Genomic DNA, 25,587 nt, shown 5'->3' on the forward strand with positions numbered 1-25,587 from the left:
ATTAAACTCTTTGGCCTGAATGCCAAGCGTCACGTCTAGAGGAAACCTGGCACCATCCCTACGGTGAAGCATGGTGGTGGCAGCATCATGCTGTGGGGATGTTTTTCAGCGGCAGGGACTGGGAGACTAGTCAGGATGGAAGGAAAGATGAACAGAGCAAAGTACTTAGACATCTTTGATGAAAACCTGCTCCAGAATGCTCAGGATCTCAGACTGGGATGAAAGTTCACCTTCCAAAAGGACAACGACCCTAAGCACACAGCCAAGACAACGCAGGAGTGGCTTCGGGAAAAGTCTCTGAATGTCCTTTAGTGGCCCCGCCAGAGCCCGGACGTGAACCCGATCAAACATCTCTGGAGAGACCTGAAAATAGCTGTGCGGCGACGCTCCCCATCCAACCTGACAGAGCTTGAGAGGATATGCAGAGAAGAATGGGAGAAACTCCCCAAAATGCAGGTGTGCCAAGCTTATATCATCATACCCAAGAAGACTCGAGGCTGTAATCACTGCCAAAAGTGCTTAAACAAGGTACTGAGTAAAGGGTCTGAATACTTATGTAAATGTCATATATACATTTTTTAATTTGCAAAAAAATTCTAAAACATTGTTTTTGCTTTGTCATTATGGGGTATGGTGCAAAAAAAACAATTTAATACATTTTAGAATAAGGCTGTAACATAATAAAATGTGGAAAAAGTCAGGTGGTCTGAATACTTTCCGAATACACTGTTACTGGGCAAGTGTGTTAGTCTCCAGGATATGCTGAAATATGGGAATGACAAAGAGACTGAGAAGACTAAAATAACCCTTTGAAAAGACTATCACAAAAAACAGGGTTGTTTGTGAAATCTGGACAACATGTGCAGTACATACAGTATTAAACCAGTGGTCACGCTAAGAGGCTGAGAGCTTTACAGCAGCACATTCTGGTGTCGCAGAGAAAATATGCATTCTACATCATTGGTCCTGTCAGTCACACTGAAAGCTTGCAGTCAACTGAGTGATTTATGAAAAAAAAAACTGTGTAGAACCTTCCCCAATTACATGTTTCTGTTACGCAGAGGTCCATGCAAATGCTCCAAAAGATGGAGGGGTATCGACTGCTTTGGAGTGCTCCTCCTCCTTTCACATGGCTGGGCAGGCAAACTGGGTCTTGACCTGGGGCTTGAGCTCTGCAGTCTCAAATAGGGACAAAGTGTTATAACACCGGTCGACTGGCCCGGGGGGAGCCTCGAACAGATCAGCACCTGGAGAGAAGTTGCCTTGGATTAACCGTAGATTTTTGGAAACAAACATGGTGAGCTAAATTGTAGATTGTAAATATTCACGTCAGCCATAGGACAGAAATAAGTGAATTTGTGATGGGTGGGAAAACAAAATGAGTAAACAGGAATATTAGCCCTCCTGGAAAGGCAGGGGATCCACAGAGGGTGCTGTTTGATAATTGGATACTTAACTACCCAGGTGTTAAGTTGAAGGGCAACTAAAAGATGCTAGGAGCCCCTTTAGCCATGCATTTTAGTGCATCAAATAAGAGAGGAGAGAAAAGGAGGAGAGGGGGGAAATAAGTCTAATGCTATGCTAATGAGAGTGCAGTGTTTTGGTTGAGAAGCAGATGCTAGGCTAATGCCTGTCTGTTTGTGAATAGGACCACAGGGAAGCGCGAGGGTGACCATGCTTAACTTAGAGAGGGTATTTAGTGAGGTAAAAACCTCCCAACTTTAAGCGTACCGACATATACCCACTTCAAACAACCTCTCTCAAGTCTAAAAAGTGGACCGTGAGTGCTTATTTAGGGTCAATATTATATTTTGGATCACAATGAATAAGATTACATGCACATGTGGGACCTGATCCTAGATCAGCATGTAAAATGGATTTAGTTAACTTTTATGTATGCCAAGTAAAGTATTACCAGACTTTCACCAGGATATGTATAATACAATATGTACAATAATACATATTGCTTGTAATATGATATTGCTTTGAGATTTAATGAGAGGGAAAGATTTTAACCGATTCATCTGACAGTGAAGCTAAGAGATAGCTTTAAAGATATTTACATTTTGGTATAAATTTAACATCTGTCAACTGGACCTGCTGATGAGAGTTTACATGTCTACCGCTCCAATAAAGTTACGTGCTGTAGTCACGGTAACAATGGACAAGGAAGTGGAACTGTCAAAGACAACCACAGATGATGACTTTATTAGTTGGGTATCTCAAATAATTATGTTTTTGAACAATTTTGACTTTAGTCAAAGCAAAGTTTTGGGATACATCATACTTATTTGGAAAGTACGTTTCTGCGGGAAATTAAGGACAGAAACTTTTTCATTAACAAAAATGTTCAACTTTTTGCCAGTAATAGAAAGTCTTCATGTCACTATAGCGTTGACTACATTTAAAACCTGGTAAATACTGTATGTGTAGCGCATGGGGATGAGTGAAACGTACTCCTCAGCCTTAAGTGTCCTGCTTGCATCGTCTCATTAGCTAGCTTTTGAGGTGACGCTTGAGGGAGGACGGTCACGTGTGTTTGCGGTACATGCTAAGCAAGCAGCGTCACGCAGCTTTACGTCCTTTACGTAAAATATGCACTCGTGCAATGATATTGCAGTTTTTCAAGAAAACGCAGTGTCACAGTACTCTTGTCTTGAATGTTTATCGGTTCACAAGAGGGGTGTGAAATAGAAACCTCACACGCCACCCCTTTGCGACTCCAAGTACAAGGGTAAGAAAAGCAACTACTATAAACACTTACATAGTGATACAGTATGTTAACACATCTTTGGAGAGAGACAAACAAACGTCCCATTAAAATGGGTGTGATTCTCTCCCACTGCGACACCAGTTAGTGCTCAGGTACACAGTGTGGGGGAGTGAGCAGAAAAGCAGCAGGGGAACACGTTAACGACACAACACCCTTAGTTCATCGCAGCTTGAGTAGAAAGATGTGTGATGTGTCTCTTCTTTCCTGGGCACCATTTTGTTTCCCAACAATTCCTTCCGTGGTTTTAATGGAAACTGTTGGAAACGGTAGCTCCTGTGGTGGCGGCCATGTTCCCAGGATGCACTCCTGCAATGCGCAATGCTTGACAAATGAGTCATCCACCTGTCGTCTGTGTGAGAACAAGGGAATATCCATTTCTCTGGAACTGCATCACAAAATACCTATTCCCGGAGTGATTTGAAAACCATTCTACAACCAAATCCCTATGAAGTCACTAACTGCTATATCTACGTTTCGCATGTTTTGTTCTTATGGCACATGGGTTGATGACTGAAACATGTCCTTTTTATATAACACAGTATGTGTATTCCCCTTGACATCCTGCCACTGAAACCTGGCTCCAGGGACAGGGACCAGCAGTCCACATCTCACAATATGTGGGCCAACAGGGGCAAGAACTGTGAGTGGAGCAGATGAGATGGAGGGGAGGACTTTGTCGCCAAAGACCATCACACGGGCCTGTGAGCCAGCAATAGCCATCTGCTGAATAGCAGAGTGTTCAGGACCATGGACAGGGACCAGAGTGGGATGACTATCAGCTCAAGTCTCAGACGGGTTGCATCCCACAATGTACCAATGTTCCAGGTTGCACGTGTGTATAGTCAGTTTGGCATTGAGCAAGGTCCCCTAATAGGGAAACTCATCCCGCGGGTGATTTTATTTGGCCCCCCAAGTTTTCTAAGCCCCCCAAAAATATAGAAAAAATATATGGATTTTTCAATAATCTTTGTTGTTGGACATAAAAGACTGTAAATCACCAGGAAATTAGCTCAAAGTGATTTAAGTTTTGCGGAAATCTTTTCCCAAGTATTCCCACACATAAACAGAGAGGCAGTGGTCTAAGGCACTGCATCACAGTGCTAGCTGTGCCACTGGAGATTCTGGGTTCTGGTCCAGACTCTGTTGCAGCCGGCCGTGACAGGGAGACCCATGGGGTGGGGCACATTTGGCCCAGTGTCGTCCGGGTAAGGGGTGGATTTGGTCGGCAGGGATGTCCTTGTCCCATCGCTCACTAGCGACTCCTGTGGCTGGCGAGGCACAGTACACGGTGGCCAGGTGTACGGTGTTTCCTCCGACACATTGGTGTGGCTGGCTTCCGGGTTAAGTGGGCATTGTGTCAGAAAGCAGTGCGGCTTGGTTGGGTTGTGTTTCGGAGGAGTTTCAGGGATGAGACAAGACAGTAACTACTGACTACCAATTGGATACCTCGAAAATGGGAGGAAAAGGGGTAAACATATATTTTTTTAAAGAAACAGAGGTAATCGTAAGCCAATATAATCAAGGTTTCTTGCACTCAATTTGCAGTGCACAACTTATTTATAACTATGTTCCGGTCCCCTCGACCATCCGCTCAAAGAGAAATCGGCCCACAGCTGAATGTTATTGGGGACCCCTAGTATAGAGGAACTGCCTACGTCACTGTCTTATCTGCTTAGTCGCTAGCAAGATAGAAATCACAGAGGTAATTTCGCAATTGGCTAGCTAACATCAACTACCATCACTAAAACTAATGCAAAGGTTTTGCCTGCAAACATTGGTATTGAATCGCAATGTTCTGGCATGTTTGCCTCGTGATATGCTGGGAGAGTTGTCTTTCTGAAGAGGACCCTGCCCGGAACAATTGTTTCCTCTTTTCGAAGTTACCAAGAGAGTCTGTCATTAAAACCAGACACTGCTGTTGCCTAGGGTCTCAGGATCCAAGACTACATAGACACTGGCCCTGTTAGAATACTTCAGAAATGCATCCTTCCTTTCTAGCTTTCTTGAAGTAATGACAGACCTGGATTGTTTGCATTGGTGAAAGTAATAGGTTGGTAACCTTGCTTCCACCTATCCACTTGTATGTGCTTACCTCAAGGAAGGTGGGATGGAAGGATGTATTTCTATAGTACTCGTGACTGACAAGTGATGTTATTCTTAGAGCAGCATGATAGAATGCCACCCATAACATGACATGATCAGTATCTCCAAGATGTGCTGGAGTTCAAATCTGAGTTAACCGAGGCCGTGTCTACAGTTCTACTATCAGAATACGATGAGGTCACGAATTGCGTTCATCCAGACCTGACAGTTAATGCGAGCTCTGTTATCCAAGCTTGTTATCCGTATGCAGTCTTTACAGCATTTCCTTTTCCGTATTCCTTTTACAGCGCATTATTCAAAACAACAAAAATATGGAGCTGGTATACGATAATGTGTGCTCCTTTTTGTACTGTTTCGGATGATATGCAACAGAGGTCGGGCCTGTACTAGGCGTGCACTCATGAGGAGAGAACAGCAGAGGCACTTCATGTACTCATGCATGTTACTCTTGGCTGTGGCTAATGCGGTGTCAGTGGAGAAGAGGCTGTGGTCTCCAGAATGGTCCCACAATTGGTGGGACTATGTCGTCCTCCAAGCCTTTACAGAAGCACAGTGGCTGCACAACTTCCGTATGCAAAAGCATTACGTTCCTTCACATTTGAGAACTGCTGCAGCCCAATCTGTGTCGGCAGCCTACCCAACTCTGTGCCCTGCTGTCTGTCCACAAGAGACCTACTGGTCACAGAAGTCAATTCAACATCTATTTCACTTTGGTTCAACGTAATTTCACTGAAATGACGAGGAAACAAAGTAGATTCAACTAATGTGTGCCCAGTGTGGAGTTGGCGTAGCACACTGGTGGTATGTTCCTAGATCTTGCTACCATGTGAACGGTTATCTGTTTAAGTCATCATTCAAGGGAGAGCGGCTCCAAGTTCCCCCAATGTGCCGGAGACGTCGACCTATCATATCCCCTGAAGATAATGGTACAGATTTCTACAACATAAAGGGCTGACATTCGGTGGTGCTTCAGGGAATGGTCGACCTCCTTTCTCGGTAATAGCCTGCCGTGTTTAAACTCACCTGTTATTGACACAAGCTATAGCCTTCCACTTCCTAACACCATTTTGTTGAACAACCATACTGTTTTTGGACAATTGCTATTATTCAAATGCCAAAATCGAATATCTTACCTCAACAGCTTCACCAACATTCACATTGGCTGGGTTGGCACTCCAAAGTTTCCGAGCTGGGTCATACCGGTGACCTCCTACCAGATGTAAGCATGCTAAAGAATGTTATAAATCATCATGTGAAATTGAGGTGGTTATGCTGTTTGTTGTCTTTTTCCCCCCACTACTGCTAAATGAGGCTATAGGCTGTTTTACATTAAACAGACATTTTTACGTATGGGTTTTATGCAGCGTATATAGTAAATTGAAATGTATTTATGGTTTGTATTTATTTGTAGTCATATTTTACCCTTAAACATACACACAGTTAAGTCTGCTTAATTCACATCAGAGTGATTTAGATGCTCAATAGCCATATTTTTTGTTTTGTCACAATAGCATGTACAGACAGAATAGATTAGTAAGCAATATCTGGCAGTGTCCTCTCACTAACATAATTTTTTAAACATTATTTTAGGAAAGCAGAGTCATCGAAAGAACCAGAGTCCCCCTTGCCAATGTTTTGGGGAAAAAAAGCTGAGAAATAGGCCTGCAGAAATGTAAGGAATTAAAATCATAAACAAAGCTATGGATGCAAGGACTAACTGACCATGATTTTCACATAATCGTTTGAACCATATTTTCACACTACATAGTGTATTTGTACATTTATTTTGTTGACAAACATCGGTAAAACAATCTTATATTTTGAGTTCTGATGGGGCATGACAGTCGAACTAAACCTCATGAAGCATTTAGAAGTCATATTCTTCAAGAATCAATGCGTACATATCCTTAATTTAGAAGTCCAAAAATGGATGTAGCAACTGCCGAGTGGCCCATATAACAGATTTATATTCTCATCATTTCATCCAAAACATCTTTCAAAACTTAAACCAAATGTACTGCATCTTTCAGTGCTCTACTCAACTCAACTCAACTCGGGCTCAACAAGTATCACTACAAAGTTGTCAAATGAACCACATTAACTCTGGCTTATCCTCATCTTGGTCGTCCTGACACTGTTGTTGGTGTGTGGGGCCCTGCTGGTAGAAGGGGTCAAGTAGGGAAGCAGGTGCAGGTGCAGGTGGAGCACACTGTTGATGGTCATGACCAATATTTGGTGCAGGGTGGGCAGCAGACGGACCGGGGCCAGGATGGAGAGCCCAAGTACAGGGGTGGTCAGCATACGCACAAGGATGGGCAGACCAAGGACCGTGGTGGACAGAAGACGGACCAGGGCCAACAATTGATGAGGACTTTTCATGTGAGTGTTGTTCAGCTTGCAGCTTCAGCTGGGTATCAGCATCATTGTGAAGGTTGGTTACCATACTTTTCATAAAGGTGTCAACTGCACTCTCAAATGTTGTATTTTTCTTCTTGCTGCCTCTGACTCCAGAACTGGTGAGGAGAGGAGAGGAGAAGGAAGGAAGGAAGGAAGGAAGGAAGGAAGGAAGGAAGGAAGGAAGGAAGGAAGGAAGGAAGGAGAAAAACAGTTGATCATTTAAAATATCTAAGCTCCTAACAGACTGTGACCATCCACTAGCAATTACTTATTTGAAACTAATTGTAGATAACATGGCTGTGGGGGAGGATAGTTATACACGTGTATATAAAATGATTAATTCTAAGATTAGAAAGAGATATTCATTTACTTTCACCAGAGATGTGTTCTGTCTTTGATATGGATTTGCTTGGACCAGGATCACTGTGCTCTTGGTCACGGAACATCTGAAGGGCCGGATGGAGATGGTGTAGAGTCTGTGATGCAGAATAAACTGGTGGTGGGTCAGAGGAGGCAGTAGTCGGAGCATCCTCTGAAAGAAGAAGCATCCATGACAGTTATTGCTTTGAACAGTGTAACAGTCAGACACAGAGGCATTCAATGTGCTTATTGTCAGTTCCTACCTACCTACTACCACTACCAAAATGATAGTCCCCAGGTTACGCTGTGTGTTCATATTCAAGCAATTTAAGTTCATGCATGCTGTCACAACACATAATAATGACATAGCGCATTCTAATGTAAAAACACACTTGCTCAACACTAAAAGGTTGTATTCTATACTCATTTGCAGAGAAAAAAAAGTTATTCATTTGTTAGATAAGATTTCAAATTCAGGGGACCCTAAAATTGGGCCCATACCCAAGTTTAGGAGCCACTGAGCTAAACACACTCCAATAACGTTATAGGACCAACCGTGGCACACGTTGCCAAGATGACGGCATGTTTGAGCAGCAATAAACTGCCAACATTTAGCTACTTTTCTTGTCGAAACATGACAGTTCACTAATAATGATTGTCTCAATGAATGTATGGAGAAGTAACTAGCTACACTAACAATGTAGGTGACAGGATAGCATCCACACGTAGTTAGCTAATAACGTCAGCTACATAGCTTGAAGATAATGACATAGCAACACGCTAGTCAGCTAGCAGGCTAGAACGTTACCTTCAAGTTCCAGATTGTCAGCATCCTCATCATCGGTATCTGCGCTGTCCAGGACCACCGGCGGACTGGTAGTTGGTCGTTCACCCAACACATAAAGAAATTGACATGTCGCCGTGCCATTCCCGCTCCGATTATTATCGTCTTTTGCCTTCTTGCACACCCCTTTTAAATGTTAATCTTTTGCTGACCCTGGAGCCAGGTGCGTACGTATTCTTTCCCTTCTGTTTCCCTGGCTATGTACCTGTACACTGAGTGTACAAAACATTAAGAACACCTCCTCTTTCCATGACACAGACTGACCAGGTGAATTCAGGTGAAAGCTATGATCCCCGATTGATTGTTAAATCCACTTCAATTAGTGAAGATGAAGGGGAGGAAACAGGCTAAATAAGGATGTTTAAGCCTTGAGACAATTGAGACATGGATTGTAATATACAGTGCATTCGCAAGGTATTTTGACCCCTTGACATTTTCCACATTTTGTTACGTTACAGCTTTTTCTACAATGGATTAAATAGTTCCCCCCCCCCCCCCCCCCCCCCCCCCTCATCGATTTACACACAATACCGCATAATGACAAAGCAAAATCTGTTTTTTAGAAATGTTTGCAAATGCATTAATAATACAAAGCTGAAATATCACATTTACGTAAGCATTCAGACCCTTTTTCTCAGTACTTTGTTGAAGCACCTTTTGGCAGCGATGACAGCCTCGAGTCTTCTTGAGTATGACACCTGTATTTTGTGAGTTTCTCCCATTCTTCTCTGCAGGTCCTCTCAAGCTCTGTCAGGTTGGATGGGAAGCGTCGCTGCACAGCTATTTTCAGGTCTCTCCAGAGATGTTCGATTGGGTTCAAGTCCAGGCTCTGGCGGGGCCACTCAAGGACATTTAGAGACTTAGCCCGAAGGCACTCCTGCGTTGTCTTGGCTGTGTGCTTAGGGTTGTTGTCCTGTTGGAAGGTAAACCTTTCCCTACTCTCAGGTCCTGAGTGCTCTGCAGCAGTTTTTCATCAAGGATCTCTCTGTACTTTGTTCCATTCATCTTTCCCTCGATCCTGACTAGTCTCCCAGTCTCTGCCACTGAAAAACATCCCCCCACAAATTGATTCTGCCACCACCATAACTCTCCGTAGGGATGGTGCCAGGTTTCCCCCAGACGTGACGCTTAGCATTCAGGCCAAAGAGTTTAATATTGGTTTGATCAGACCAGAGAATCCTGTTTCTCATGGTCTGAAAGTCCTTTAGGTGCCTTTTGGCAAACTCCAACTGGGCTGTCATGTGCCTTTTACTGAGGAGTGGCTTCCGTCTGGCCACTCTACCATAAAGGCCTGATTGGTGGAGTGCTGCAGAGATGGTTGTCCTTCTGGAAAGTTATCCCATCTCCACAGAGGAACTCTGGAGCTCTGTCAGAGTGACTATCGGGTTCTTGGTCACCTCACTGACCAAGGCCCTTCTCTCCCGATTGCTCAGTCTAGCCGGGAGGCCAGCTCTAGGAAGAGTCTTGGTGGTTCCAAACTTCTTCCATTTAAGAATGATGGATGTCACTGTGTTCCTGGGGACCTTCAATGCTGCAGAAATGTTTTGGTACCCTTCCCCAGATCTGTGCCTCGACACGGTCCTGCCTTAGAGCTCTATGGACAATTCCTTCAATTCCTCATGGCTTGGTTTTTGCTCTGACATGCACTGTCAACTGTGGGACCTTTATATAGACAGGTGTGTGCCTTTCCAAATCATGTCCGATCTATTGCATTTGCCACAGATGAACTCCAATCAAGTTGTCGAAACATCTCAAGGATGATCAATGGAAACATGATGCACCTGAGCTCAATTTTCGAGTCTCATAGCAAAGGGTCTGATTACAAATAAAGTATTTCTGTTATGTAGTTTTTATACATTTGCAAACATTTCTAAAAACCTGTTTTCTCTTAGTCATTATGGGGTATTGTGTGTAGATTGATGAGGGAAAAATGTATTGTATCCATTTTAGAATATGGTTGTAATGTCACAAAATGTGGAAAAAGGGAACGAGTCTGAATACAGTACTTTCCGAATGCACTGTATGTGCCACTCAGAGGGTGAATGGGCAAGACAAAAGACTTTAAGTGCCTTTGAACGTGGTATGGTAGTAGATACCACGTGTACCGGTTTGTGTCAAGAACTGCAATGCTGCTGGATTTTTTACGCTCAACAGTTTCCTGTTTGTATCATGAATGATCCACCACCCAAAGGACATCCAGCCAACTTGACACAACTGTGGAAAGGACTGGAGTCAAAATGGCTGGATGTCAATACCCAACACATTGGATATGAGGTGAGGTCACTTTTTCTCCCTGCGGTTGCTAGTTCTAGACTGTATAGAGTGAGGCCGGAATGTTCTAGGTGTATGGATGACTGGCCAGCCAGTTAATACTTTTCCTAGTCCCAAAGACTGGAGCTATTTGATATTCACTTAATTCTCTCATTCCAGAGAGCTGGCACACAGCACCTCTGCTTCTCAGGTCCAGTGGAGAAACTCCACACTCATCCATCCTCCAGAGAGAGAGAGAGAGAGCGAGAGAGCGAGAGAGCGAGAGAGAGCGAGAGAGAGAGAAAGAGACAGACAGACAGACAGACAGACAGACAGACAGACAGACAGAGAACTTCAGTGCTAAGACTTTTTCTCAGTCTAGGTTGTTGTAATAAAAAAAATCCGGATTGGACATCCCTTCGATAAATGCATTTTCACCATGTCTTGGTAAGAGCATCTCAGAAGAACGCACGAGACGGTGACTCCTTTCAAATGACTTCTTCCCTCCCACTGTTTCACTCAGAGCTGAAGAGAAGCCGTCGAAGGAGGAGGCGGAGGGGGACAAAATGACTTCAGCTTCAAAGTAGAGTAGAGAGCCAAAAGCAATTGCGCATCTAAGACCAGGCTAATGCCCTGGCCCCTACCAACAAGCACATGGAGGAGCTCAGCGTAATCTGCCTGGGTCAAAGAGGAAGCTACAATAGGCCTACACCCTCATTCTCCCCCAAGAGCATTGGGATCCCATTTAAATATCTTGGCTGAAAACACACCTCGCTGTCACAGGCAAATGGCTAGATCCCCAGGAGCTAGGGGAGTGAGGAGAGAAGTGTCATTTATCATGGCGGCTGCTGGTGCCTCCCGCCTTCCCTCCATCGGCGTCCCTGACTGAGGAGAGGCGAGGCGCGGGGGAAGAGACTGAAGGGTCTTAGGCTGCTGTCAAACCCTGCTCTATTAGCAGCAAAGGCAGAGTTATGCAGAGTGATTACCCAAAGGGCAAGGGTTTCGGTATGATGTGTTGAGATGTATCCGTTATCCGTTTTTTTTTCCCTCATAAAAGTACAATATAGTGTTTTTATGGATTTGAGCCTGCATATTATGTTATCGTGACAGCTACAGTGTAATGCATCACATTACTTTACATCAGACGCAGTATGAATAGTCTCCATAACGCTTCATCTTGGCCATATTTCTTGGCCATGTGGGATGAGTCGCAACAGGACAGGCATTGTAAGGGAGCTACCCAACAGCTCTCATAGAGGAGAAGAAAATGGAAAAACACAAAAACAGTTAATAAAGACAAATGTCAAAGTGTGTTCAGTTCAGTACCAGGTCCAGTCAGAAAAGCCTTCATGTCGTATCAGATCATATTATATCACACCTATATCACACCTTTGAGAGAGAGAGAGAGAGAGAGAGAGAGAGAGAGAGAAACAGAGAACAAGAGAACTTCAGTGCTAAGACTTTTTCTCAGTCTAGGTTGTTGTAGTAAAAAAAAAATAATCTTTATTTAACTAGGCAAGTCACTTAAGAGCAAATCATTATTTACAATGACGGCCTACACCGGCCTAACCCTGTAATTGGGAGGGTAATGGGAGACTTCAGTATGGATGGTCTTGGAGGACTCAAGTTCGTGTTAAGAACAAATTAAAGTGAGATGACTTGTGATCTCGCTTCCCCCCCCCGTTCTCTCTCTCCCCCTCTCTCCAATTACCTCATGTCTTTCTCCCCCTCTCTCTACCTCCCCTGACATGTCTCTCTCTTCCTCCCCATATCTCCATCTCTATCCTAGTCTCATAGCACTCCCATCGCCCTCACAACCCCCCAGTCTCCTAGACCATCCACGTCACATGGTGAGGGCCCAAGGTGAGTGTGCTGGGTGGAGTTTAAGAAGGAGACGGAGTCATTAACACACACAGCCTCTCACCGAGTCCCTATTCCCGCTACCACCTCTTCCCCTTAGTGAAGATCCCTGGCCAATTAGGGACTATAGTGAGAGGCAACATCAAAGCATTGGCGATAAGAAAGAAAATAGAAGGGCCCAAATATTGGAGCTGCTGCAGGTGTCCAGACAATAACACTTGCAGGCACCGCTGAATGCTTAATCAGCGACAACAAATTGCCGCTGCGAATCTGACGACCATGAAGGCTCCGCTCAACGACCATCCCCTAAGAATTCATCATCAGCTCGACGTGTGTGAAGTCCGACCGCTGATGAGAAGCTACACTCTGAAATGCAGTGTCGAAGCGGTCATCACGATTGCCTCAAAGTTAAAGATGGTCAAAGAAAAGGGTCTTAGTACTTTGGGTGAAATTGGCAGCAGGAAGTCGCCATTGACTCTCCTAGCACAGATTTGTGTTTTTAAGCATAGAATGCACATAGAATGCACATAGAATGCACTCTGTATGGCTGGTGTATGTCTACTTAAAGTAACGGGAGGTTTTTACTGTGCCTCACAAAGAATACAATACCGGTACATTTAACATCAAGACTCAGTCATTCTGAGACAGGAATATAATTACCAGGCTGGCATTCTCTGTTGGCTCACTGTGACTGTGAATCTGGCAATGGTTTAGTGTAAATGAGGCCGCTTTTAAAAAATGTGTATTAGTTAATACAGCCATAAATATGTATAAGCCGTCATAAGATCTTTAAGTGGATTCTCAAAATAACTGAATTCCTATTAAGAATTGAACATGATGAGGAGTGAGCGCTGTCACTGGATGTGGATTCCAATTGAGAGCTATACATTCAATCACATGTAAATTAAGCCAGAATTACTGACACTTTTCATAAACGTCTGGCAGTAAAATTTACATCCAGTCTGGCTGGCTTAAATCAGAGTGAGCTCACTCAGGCAGCTCTGGTATACGTGTGAAATATGGAGCGGCATTAAATTAAATTATTTACACACGCATGGCCCTACACTACAAGCAAAAGAAAAAAAAGAAACAGCCGCCAAAGGAACATCTGTACTGTGGCACCTGACAATTGATGATAATCCACCTCCATTCGGGCACACCCTATCCTCTCCTCCGCTCCCCCAAAGCTTCACACCATTCTCAGAGTGAATTCCCGATGATATACATTTACGTCATCTTCGAATGATTCAAATGTTAACCATGCTAACGAGGGCAGCACTTCCTGTGCTCCCACATAGGCGTCAACTAGTCTGCCTTTCAGAGGAGAGGATAGGAAAGGAGAAGGGCTGGCGGGCTGCTTTGTAGCTGGGTGCTGCTGGAGGATCAGCCTGGACCTGTGATGTGAGGTGACTTCTGTTGGCCTCTCCTGGAGCAAGCTGCCTCAGAGCATCAAGCAGCTCTGGAAATTATCATTCAGCATTATTTACAGAAATGTATATTCAGAAAGTATTCACGTCCCATTACTTTTTGCACACTTTGTTGTGTTACAGTCCATTTTAAATGGATTCAATTGGGATTTTGTGTCACTGGCCTACACACAATACCTCATCATGTCAACGTGGAATGAGTTTTTTTTTTTTTTTGAATATATGAATAAAAAAAATGTCCAGGCTTTTGCCATAGATGGCAAAGTGCTCGTCTCTGGACCACACAAGCTTTAGACTGCATTCTGCAAAGGCACTTGTCTCTCTCTACATTGGTGACCAGGGTGGAATCCTTCTGATACGTCTATGCCGGATAGTTCTACAGTCTCCATCAGAGGTCCAGGCTTTTGGCACATAGACGGTAAAGTTCTCCTCTCTGGACTGCAACATTGTAGGATTGTGCCTTCCGCGGCACATGATATACACTACGCGACTAAAATGCTCATCTCATTCCAAAACCGTGGGCATTAACATGGCGTTGATCAAACCCTTTGCGTCTATAACAGCCTCCACTCTTCTGGGAAGGCTTTCCACTAATTGTTGGAAAATTACTGCGGGAGACTTGCTTGCATTCAGCCACAAGAGCAGTGGTGAGGTCGTTCACTGATGTTGGGCGTTTAGGCCTGGCTCGCTGTCGGTGTTCCTATTCACCCCAAAAGTGTTTGATGGGGTTGCGGTCAGGGCACTGTGCAGGCCTGTCAAGTTTATCCACATTGATCTCGACAAACCATTTCTGTATGGGCCTCGCCTTGTTCACGGGGGCCTTGTCATGCTGAAACAGGAAAGGGCCCTCCCCAGACTGCCAGATGGTGAAGCATGATCCATCACTCCAGAGAATGCGTTTCCACTGCTCCAGAGTCCAATGGTGGCAAGCTTTTCACCACTCCAACCGAGGCTTGGCATTGCGCATGGTGATCAAAGGCTCGTATGCGGCTGCTCGGCCATGGAAACCCATTTCATGATGCTCCCGATGAACAGTTTTTGTGCTGACGTTGCTTCCAGAGGCAGAATGGAACTCGGTTGTGAGTGTTGCAACCGAGGACAGAAGATTTTTACACGCTATGCGCTTCAGCACTCGGCGGTCCCGTTCTTGTGAGTTTATGTGGCCTACCACTTCAAGGAGCCGTTGTTGCTCCTAGATGTTTCCACTTCACTATAACAGCACTTACAGTTGACCGGGGCAGCTCTAGCAGGGCAGACATTTGATGAACTGACTTGTTGGAAAAGTGGCATCGTATGACGGAGTCACCGAGGTCTTCAGTAAGGCCATTCTAATGCCAATGTTTGTCTATGGAGATTGCATGGCTGTGTGGCTCGCTTTTATACACCTGTCAACAATGAGTGTGACTGAAATAGCCGAATCCACTAATTCGAAGGCGTGTCCACATACTTTTGTATACTGTATATTGTGTACATTGATTGGCTGGAATGGAGCGAATGGTATCAACCACATCTCTTTTTTTCACTCTATTCCACCAATTCTACTCCATTCCAGCCACTGTTATGAGCCGTCCTCCCCTCAGCAGCCTGCACTGCTATCTACATGCTTTTATTTGGGTTTCTATGCAAAGTATATGATTGAATGTTTCTCAAAGCCTGCAGCTATTTACTTTGAATGAGACATATAATCACGTCAAAACATAATTCAAAAATGTTGTTTTTTGAGAGATAGCTAATGAAAACACACATGGACTTTTACAGTAGCTAGCTAGGCTAGTCAAACTAACATTAGCTAGCTTTAAATAAATTGGCTAGATAGAAGCAGGCCATTGGCTGCCTTCATCACAAGGAGTATGTACAAGGGTTCTGATTGGTTCCAAGTTTAGCAGTTCGGCAAATTTGAATTAATTGAAGGTGCCAACAAATGTTATAGTCATCATAAAAATGTTTATACAGGAGTATACAAAAAAATTATACTCCTCCCTCGACGGGGGGTCAATCAACTTCACGTTTTTGGCTTCGGATCACCAAGTAGGTGGTGTTATCAGGATTCATAGGCTAGTAACGCTGCAAGCTAAGATAAACAAGAAAGCAGACGAGCTTAAGGCCACAGTAGGCGTTTATTTAGGCACTAATGCTCTGTAAATATGTATCTCTATCTAGTAAGGGTCCGGGGTACACCCTTAGCATTCTCGCCAGGCTTAGGCAATAGCTGCCGTGAAATGAGCAATCGCCGAGTTCACTTGTTCGGCTGTAGCAGATAGGATCTGCTAGATGGAGACTAATTAACTGGCAATACTTTGTTACTTGACTTGGGCAGATGGTAGGGGTGACTGGCTTGGGAGTGGATTTGTCCTCCTTTTCCTCCACTCCGAAAGCCGAGCCATGCACTCCCGGGGGGGGGCTGTTTGTATAAATAAATCTGTCTGGGTTCATGTCGTTCCTGCATTCTGCAGGGTGTCTCGATAATATCATCCCTCATTTTGAATGACACAGCGAGGGGTAAGGGAGCGGTAAAAGGTAATAGGAGTTCTAGGAGTGACTCAGCTGATTTCAATCCAGACATCTCCTCTCCTCCTCCTCGTCCATAAATGAAATCACCTCCGCAGGCTGATATTTGTTTATTTATACTGAGGCTGGCATTACTATCAGGACAGTGGGCATTAAGAACTGCTACAGTAATAACCCCCCCCCCCCCCCCCCCCCCCCTGACTTTACGGCCTGTGATTCATAAAGGTACACCACTAAATATAATGAAATTGCTGCGGACCACACGTCTAGACTGGGAAAATACAGGTAACTGCCAAAATAAAGGAAACACCAAGTTAATAGGGCATTGGGCCACCACAAGCTGCCGGAACAGCTTCAATGCACCTTGGAATAGATTCTACAAATGTCTGGAACTCTATGGGAAAGATACATTTTCCCATGAGTCATTCCATAATGAGGTGTTTTGTAGATGGTGGTAGAAAACACTGTCTCAAGCGCCACTCCAGAACCTCCCATAAGTGTTCAATTGGGTTGAGATCTGGTGACTGAGACGGCCACGACATATGGTTCACATCGTTTTCATGCTCATTAAACCATTCAGTGGCCACTCATGCCCTGTGGATGGGGGCATTGTCATCCTATGGGGGCATGGCCATGTTAGCCAAAATAGTTCAATATACTATGCATCCCTCACTTACTCGTATTTCCGTTATTTGGGCAGCTACCTGTACATGCATAAGCAAAATGATGAAGCCGATAAGTAAATTAATAATTTCAGCTAGAGTGCTAATAGGGAAAGTATTAGCACATCAGGTCAGGCACATGGGGTGTTGAACTGGTGCTGAACTTCAAATGCCCTGCATTCAACTCTGATAGTGATTATGAAAATCTTATGTGGCGAACCCTGAACCTGTGTATCCACTCAACCAGTTTACCCCGACCCCTATAAATGACCTATCACCAACATAAGAATACACACCCGTTTGCCCTTTGAACCGCCTCAAAAGTGTTCCAAAGGGATGCTGGCCCATGTTGACTCCAATGCTTCCCACAGTTGTGTCAAGTCATCTGGATGTCCTGTGGACCATTCTTGAGGAAACTGGAAACTATTTCCAGGTGGGTGTGAAAAACACAGCAACGTTGAAGTTCTTGACACTTTCAAGCCGGTGCGCCTGGCACTTACTGTTGTAGCTTTTGCACTCAGTGCAGCTTCAATTTGTTGGGGAACGGACTCGGCAAGGTGGTGAAAGCCTCTACAGGGATGCCGCCCAATATTGACCCCCAATGCTTCCCACAGTTGTGTCAAGTTGGCTGGATGTCCTTTGGGTGCTGGACCATTCTTGATACACACGGGGAAACTGTTGAGCGTGAAAAACCCAGCAGTAGTGTATTTCTTGACACAAACCGATGCGCCTGGCAACTTCAGCCGCACCCTGTTCAAAGGCACTTGCATTTTTTTCTTGCCCATTCACCTTCTGAATGGCACACACACACAATCCATGTCTCAATTGTCTCAAGGCGTAAAAAATAATAATCCTTGTTCAACCTGTCTCCTCCCCTTCATCTGAACTGATTGAAGTGGATTTAACATGTGACATCAATAAGGCGTCATCACTTTCACCTGGATTCACCTGGTCAGTCTATGTCTTGGAAAGAGCAGGTGTCCTTAATGTGTTGTACACTCAGCGCATAGATATATTACAGCCTGTCAGCTCCAGACAGCATTGTAAACCAGCAGGCGGAAATGAAGGCAGAAACCCATGTACAGCATTGTGAGGTCACAACCCCGTGAGTCAACACACATCATCCAGCCCTCATTGCTTCTCACCTCACTCTCCCTTCTTTTTTTTCTCTGTTTTCACAAAGTCAGGAGGCTTTCGTTCCCGGCTGGCTAACAGGTGCCTCTTATTGGTGCTGATGAAAACAGGAAGTCCCAGCATGAGTATGGAACCTGGTCGAAAGCAGTGCACCATATAAGGGACAGGGTGACAATCCAGTCCCTGGTTGCAGCCAGCCTTAACCCAGTCCGCCTGTGTGTGATTGGGAGTCCATATTTGATGTGGCCCTAGCTGCTGTGTCATGCTCGGTGGAACATTCGACGGAGCCGCAGCGTGAGCCGAAGCACTGTGTGAAGGACGGAGCAGATCAATGCAACGGGTAAATCAATTCAATGAACTGTAACGGTGGTGTGTTTTCGCCCTTCTCTCCACATTTCCTCATTCTATAGAGACCCGCTGTCTAAATCCTGAGTCCCAACGCCTCCCACAGGATAATGACATAGCCCAGCCAATCGAGTGGGGCTCGATTATTAAAGCTGCAATATGTCACTTTTTGGGAGACCCGACCAAATTCACATACAAACGTGAGCTATAGATCTGTCATTCTCATGGCAAAGCAAGTCCAAGAAGCGGTAGATCTGTTCTATGTGCGCTATTTCTTGGCTTCGCATTCTTAAGTTTTGTTTTTGTATCTTTTATTTTCGGTTTTGTACACCAGCTTCAAACACCTGAAAATACAATATTTTGGGTTATGGAAAATATATTTCACAGTGGTTAAGATGGTACAATGATTCTCCGTACTTTACTAAAATTTTAGTAACCAGGAAATGCCGGAGCGATTTCTGCATAGTGCACCTTTAATGAATTAATGTATTTATTCATTCATTACTCACTCTGTTATTTTTTACAAGACTGACCCCGTGTTCAAAGCAGTGCTATGTAGCAAGTGGCGTGCATGGTATAACCAAAAGGACTGCTTTCACAATCCGCAATGATGGCAACTAGTTTGGCTGACGCGACCCGGGTAAAGTCAGGAGGACTTCGAGTTAGGTGTTAGCCAGATATATGGAGAACGCAGAGCAGTAAACATTGTCTCGGCAGTTGTTTCTAACCATATGCCAGCCAAAAACTGTCTACTCCACACTGTTCATGGGACTGAAGTTAAAAAAAATAAAAAATAATGCTATTTCTGCATTTCAAGCAGCATCACTGCACACATTTCTATAACAGGTAAGAGGGATTTGCCCTTTTGTCCTTTTGTCAGCAAGCAAGAAGAGGGAATTGTCTGTGCTTTATGGAGCGAAGCAGGATTTCCATGAGGAAGTAACAGAGAAAAAGAATGAGAGAGAGAGAAAGTGAGAGAGTGCGACAGCAAAATAAACAGAGAGAGAGAAGAGAGAGAGACACAGACGTAAAGTGAATTAGAAGAGAGAGAGAGAGAGAGAGGATGCAAGACAGACAGAATTAAAAAATGAAAGGGAGAATGAGCATGGAGGTTAAGAGAGGACAGGGAAGGCAAGGGAGGCAGTGTGGAGAAGGGGGAGATGGGATGGAAGACGCAATGCAATCCAAGGACTCTCCTTAATCATCATCATTCAGCTGTCAGGCCTGGGCCAGGCTGGAGCCAGGCCTGGACACCCAAACCCAGACCCCATCTGCTCCTAATAAACTTAAACAAAGGCCTTAATTTGAATAAATGTGCCTTTTTCTCCTCCCCTCACTTTTTAATGCCTTTGCTCATCAAAGGGAGGGATATTGCTGAGGTTGGGTTTGGGGGGATGGAGTTGTGGGGAGGAAAAAGCTGGCTTGTATATGCCTGTTTATAATCCAACTCATTTGGTGAGTCAGATAGTTCGGTGACAACCATTTCTTGTGCTCTGTTATGACCTTCGATTGTAAAGTGTAGTGGTGCGCGACCCTCTTTTGTAACGTCCACATGCATGTTTGTTTACCTTGAGAACAGAAAGACATTATGCATCCTCGACGGCCTCTAAAACTCTTTGAAACACTAGAAGAATATCATAATAGAACATAATAGAACTGTATACAGGTTTGAGGTCAGGCGTTGTCAGAGGAAGCCCCAATTTTTTTTCCGAAAGGCTCCAGCCACCCAAGACTTAGGCTGTTCTCTCTGCTACCGCACAGCAAGTGGTACCAGTGCACCAAGTCTGGAAACAACAGGACCCTGAACAGCTTCAATCCCCAAGCCATAAGACTGCTGAACAAGACTGCTAAATAGCTAATCAAATATCTACACGGACTACCTGCATTGACCCTTTTTTTTGCACTAACTCTCTTGCACTGACACACACTGGACTCTACCCACACAGTCACGTACTTACACGGACACTCCAACACACACACACACACCCACGCGCTACATATGTTCACACACGCGTAACATGTGCACACATGCATGCTGGCGCAACACAGACTTTCACACTCACCACATATGCTGCTGCTGCTACTGTCTATTATCCATCCTGTTGCCTAGTCACTTTACCCCTACCTAAAGGGAGCTCCAAATGTATTGGGACACGACACCTACTTTTTAATTATACAATGACTATGAGGTTAACGTGCAGACTGTCAGCTTTAATTTGAGACATGCTAACCTCTCACGATTACAATAACAGTGGAGGTTAGCATTTTTTGGGGGGGGGGGTAATGATTTGCATGCCTCTATAAGATTCATTCAGGATTATCCGTAATCATGGTAGCGTCCACGTTAATGTAGGACTGTTTAGAAACATATTTCATTCTTATTTACAATCAAAGTGACTCAAAATGACTCTACATTATTTACCATTCATTTCTATTGGGCACAAAATAATCTGAATCAGAATGAAAACAAACTGCAAACGCATCCAACAAGTTTGTAGTCACAAGCTTGATGTGTTCGTTATCTGCTGGGAATATGGGACCAAATACTAAACTTTTGACTACTTTAATACACATAAGTGAATTTGTCCAAATACTTTTGGCCCCCTAAAATAGTTTTTGGTACCCCAAAAGTCGTACTCCTGCACATTGACTCGGTATTGGTACTCCCTGTATATATATATAGTTATTTTTTACTCATTATTGTTGTCCGTTAATTCACTGTGTATTAATTTCTTGTCACTATTTAAACTTTTCATTAAATGGTTTTATCTTTAACTCTGCATCGTTGGAAAAGGACAAATACAATTTGATTTGATCTGATTCATTGGCCAAAACTACGTGGGGATGATGCAACAATCGGTGTACAGAACTCCATAGGAATTGAAGTCATACGAAGATGCTGTGGGGAAAATATTGAAGGATACACATTAAACCAATCCTCTACAGGCTAACACTTTATATTCACTAGCTATCTTAATTGCCGTAGAAGTTAATTGACATCACTTTTGCTTTCTTAAAAGTCCAATTATAGGACGCAACACAAGCTAATACGGTGAAACAAACAGGTTTATGAAAGCAATTAAAAACCATTCATATTAAAATGCCACATTCACTAAGAGAACAAATGAAGAAGCGCAAAACATGAAGATATAACAGCCGTTTCTAATCTCTTCCTCATGTGGATAGAGTGCCGTATCAGCTTGCTCGTGGTTTTGATCAACAACAGAATAGCAGCCGGAAACATTCATATCTTACCCCTAATATGGCCTATGCCACCCACACATGCACTGCAATCTGCTACACTGTTCTGAGAATCCAAATCCCATGGTGAAGAACTGAAAATCCCTCATAGGCTGTGTTTAGACAGGCAGCCCAATTCTGATATATTTTTTTCACTATTTGGTCTTTTGACCAATCAGATCAGCTCTGGGAAAGATCCAACGTGATTGGTCAAAAGACCAGTTAGTAGAAATAAATATCAGAATTGGGCTGCCTGTGTGAACATGCCGGTAAGCAGTCATCCGACAATAATGAAATAACCTGGGTAATACTGATAAAGACCCTGGTTCAAGGGCATCACTGAAGCAAACCAAACATAGACAGGTTGAACTTCCAAACTTTTCTGTTGCCTCTCTCTACATTCAAAAATGTAGACACATCGGCCTATAACGGAACAATATCAAATAGGGAATAGTATTCTAATCTAAAAGCATTGAGCTGCAAGGAACATGCTGTAAAATCATGGATCCAATCATGGAGCTACTGTACAGTACATTCCATCATACATTTACATTTGTCATTTTAGCAGACACTCTTATCCAGAGCGACTTAGAGCTAGTGTATTCATCTTAAGATAGCTAGGTGGGACAACCACATATCACAGTCATAGTAAGTACATGTTCCTGAATAAAGTAGCAATCAGCAAAGTCAGAGCTAGTAAGGGGGGGGGGGGGGGGGGGGGGGGAGTAAAGTGTGAGTGTGAGTTCTCAAGTGGGTTTGCGCTACTATCTGACTCATTTGATCCTGATTAACACCATTCAATAAGTCTCAGGAACAGGTGGTTCGTTGATGAGTAAGACAGCCTCTCTCCCTCTTCTCACAGCGAGATTCCCATGTGACCGTGAGTAAGCTCCATTTACTCCATCTGATCGCTCAACCCTGAGGGGCTCCATTGATTGGAGCACCTGTGTCGCCGGAACCACCCCACCCTTCACCCCTCGCCCCCACACCCCTCGTCATCAACCTCCTTCCACCATGCTCCAGAATCCTTTTTTAAGCTGCGGCTCTGAGGCGCGTTCACGAGCTAGGTAGAGTGGGCGCCAGTACATACTCCACACTTACCATACTCATTGTCATAAAAGACAATGAACTTCTGCCAGCGCAGCTCGCCGACCAGCGTGAGCATGACTTCGTTGAGGCGGACGGGTGGGCGCGCCGCCAAGGTGTAGCGCTGGCCATCAGGACTGGGGTTGAGCTGGCAGGCGGTGCGTGGCGAGCCCTCGCCGCTCCGCTGGACGTACAGGTGCGGGATGTGCATGGCGTCCGTCAGGGATTGGAGGGCGCTGGCCGATGCACAGCCCGTAGAGGTGACCAGGGCCAGGATGCCCTGGGTCATCAGCTCACAGGCTGGGGTAGGAGGTAGAGAAAGAGAGAGAGAGAGAGAGAGAGAGAGAGAGAGAGAGAGAGAGAGAGAGAGAGAGAGAGAGAGAGAGAGAGAGAGAGAAAGAGAGGATTAAGTACGGTGAAGTAAGCAGCCCATCAATCTCACTATAAAACACATCCTGTACATTGTCATAAGAAGAAAATATAATATTATGAAAATCAAATTTTAGCCTTCTGTGAGTACTAATGCTCACATTACAGCGTTGAATGCATTGCCTTAAGTCAATGTGAGGAAACGATTAAGAATAATGATTAAGAAGAAACGGTTATTGTAAAGAGAGTCAGAGTCAATTGCTTCATGACTTCCCTTTGCAATCGCTCAGTTTGGATACACAACCACTGCATGCAACAGTGACTCTAGGCTTTGGCAGTTCCACAGTGGGCAGCTGACACAGATTACGCATTGCGTTACAGCAACTATAAAGGGATCTGACTCTCAATCCCCTATAAGATCTTCTCTCTCTCCTCATGATTAGTATGACATTTTTCCGAATCTTCTCGAATATTTAGCTCACACACACCCTCGCAGGACTTGGCAACCTTGAGCACTGACTGCTCTTCATTTTAGAGGTCCTACAGAGCTAGGGCAAATTATTCCCGGTTGAGGGATTTAAAAACGAGACACACAGGACACACAGTGATCTTAAGCCCATTCGTTCACTGCACCATGAGTCCGCGACAAAGGAGAAAAGACAGTCTCACACTAACACTCGCCCACTGCAGAGGGCTTATGTTACGTTATCCGCAGCAGCTTAAGTAAGACCTCCAGAGACTAGGGCTGTATCCTAAATGGCACCCTATTCCATGCATAGTGCACCACTTTTGAACAGAGCCCTATTGGTGCTGGTCAAAAGTAGTGTACTTTACAGGGTACGGGGTGCCATTTGGGATGGAACCCTTGGCTTGGACTGGGTGAATCCACAGAGTATAAGAGCATCGCTTTGGCTTTAAAACAAATACTGCTAATGAGGACGTAATCAAAGAAAGCACAGCACTATTCACAGCCCAAAAGCATGATGGGATTGATCTGCTTCACTCCCCATGTCTTTCAAAGAAAATCCCCCCTGTTCCTTTCCCCTGCTCCCCTGGTGACAACACATCCCAGGGCAAACACCCGGGAGCCCAGCCCAGGCCCCTTACCTCCACATCAGCCAACATAATGGATCTGCCAACTGGATTTCCTTGATTGTTTTTAAGCTACTCAAACGGTGTCAAATGAAAATGAAATTAAAAGTGCCTCTAAAACCGTCTGGGATCGATACAAGGTTGGGGAGAATAGCGAGCGAAATTGTTTTTAATAAAAAAGAGAGAATGGGGCCAAGATGGGGTGAGGAGGAGGATTCATTGAATGACTTGCTGACACAAGACAAAAGGGATTGCTCATTGTCTGGCTGGCTATTACTCAAGGCCAATTGAGTGTTAAATCGTGTTACACTGAATTAAAAGCTCTGGTTTGTTGGTGGGTCTCCATCAATAGGACCTTTGCTCACTGTCTATATGCCCCCTGATCCCCCTACAGACAGGCTTTTACACACACACACACACACACACACACACACACACACAGTCTTGTACAGCAATCCTTGAGGGGACACACAATTCAGTCCCATTCAAAATCCCATTTTCCCTAACCCTAACCTGTAATCTTACCCTTAGCCTAACCTTAACCTTAACCCTAACCCTAGCTCCTAACCCTTAACATAATTCTAACCTTAACTCTACTCCCCCTAGAAATAGCATTTGACCTTGCGAGGACTAACAAAATGTCTCCAGTTTGCTTACTATTCAGGAATAGTTAAACACGTCCACACACACACACAAGTATTGAGACATTTTTTGTTGTTTTGGCTCTGTATTCCAGCATTTAGGATTTGATATCGGGTGAACCGTTTAGAAATCACAGCACTTAAGTACATAGTCCCCACATTTTACGGCACCAAAGAATAGGGCCAAATTCACTTATTTGTATTAAAGTAGTCTGAAGTTTAGCATTTGGTCCCATATTCCAAGCACACAATGACTACATCACGCTTGTGACTCGACAAACTTGTTGGATGCATTTGCTGTTTGTTTGGATTGTGTTTCTAATTATTTTGTGCCCAATAGAAATTCATATTAAATAATGTATTGTGTCATTTTGGAGTCCATTTTATTGTAAAAAAAAAAAAACCTGTTGAATATGTTTCTAAATACGCAATGTGGATGCTACCATGATTACGGATAGTCGTGAATGAATTGTGAATAATGATTACAGACGCACAA

The 25,587-nt window shown here is 44.2% G+C and overlaps 1 protein-coding gene across 2 annotated transcripts in view; it reads right to left on the minus strand.

Moving 5' to 3' along the window:
* Positions 1-25,587, minus strand: part of LOC110499015 (glutamate receptor ionotropic, delta-1-like) — a 424,887-nt gene that overhangs the window by 184,668 nt on the left and 214,632 nt on the right. For both annotated transcript variants that reach the window (XM_036955858.1, XM_036955857.1), the window contains exon 3: positions 23,005-23,289. In XM_036955858.1, coding sequence (XP_036811753.1) covers positions 23,005-23,289 — 285 coding nt within the window. The remainder of the gene's footprint in view (positions 1-23,004; positions 23,290-25,587) is intronic.

This window comes from Oncorhynchus mykiss, chromosome 20 (assembly GCF_013265735.2).
Source record: "Oncorhynchus mykiss isolate Arlee chromosome 20, USDA_OmykA_1.1, whole genome shotgun sequence".
Taxonomy (NCBI): Eukaryota; Metazoa; Chordata; class Actinopteri; order Salmoniformes; family Salmonidae; genus Oncorhynchus; species Oncorhynchus mykiss.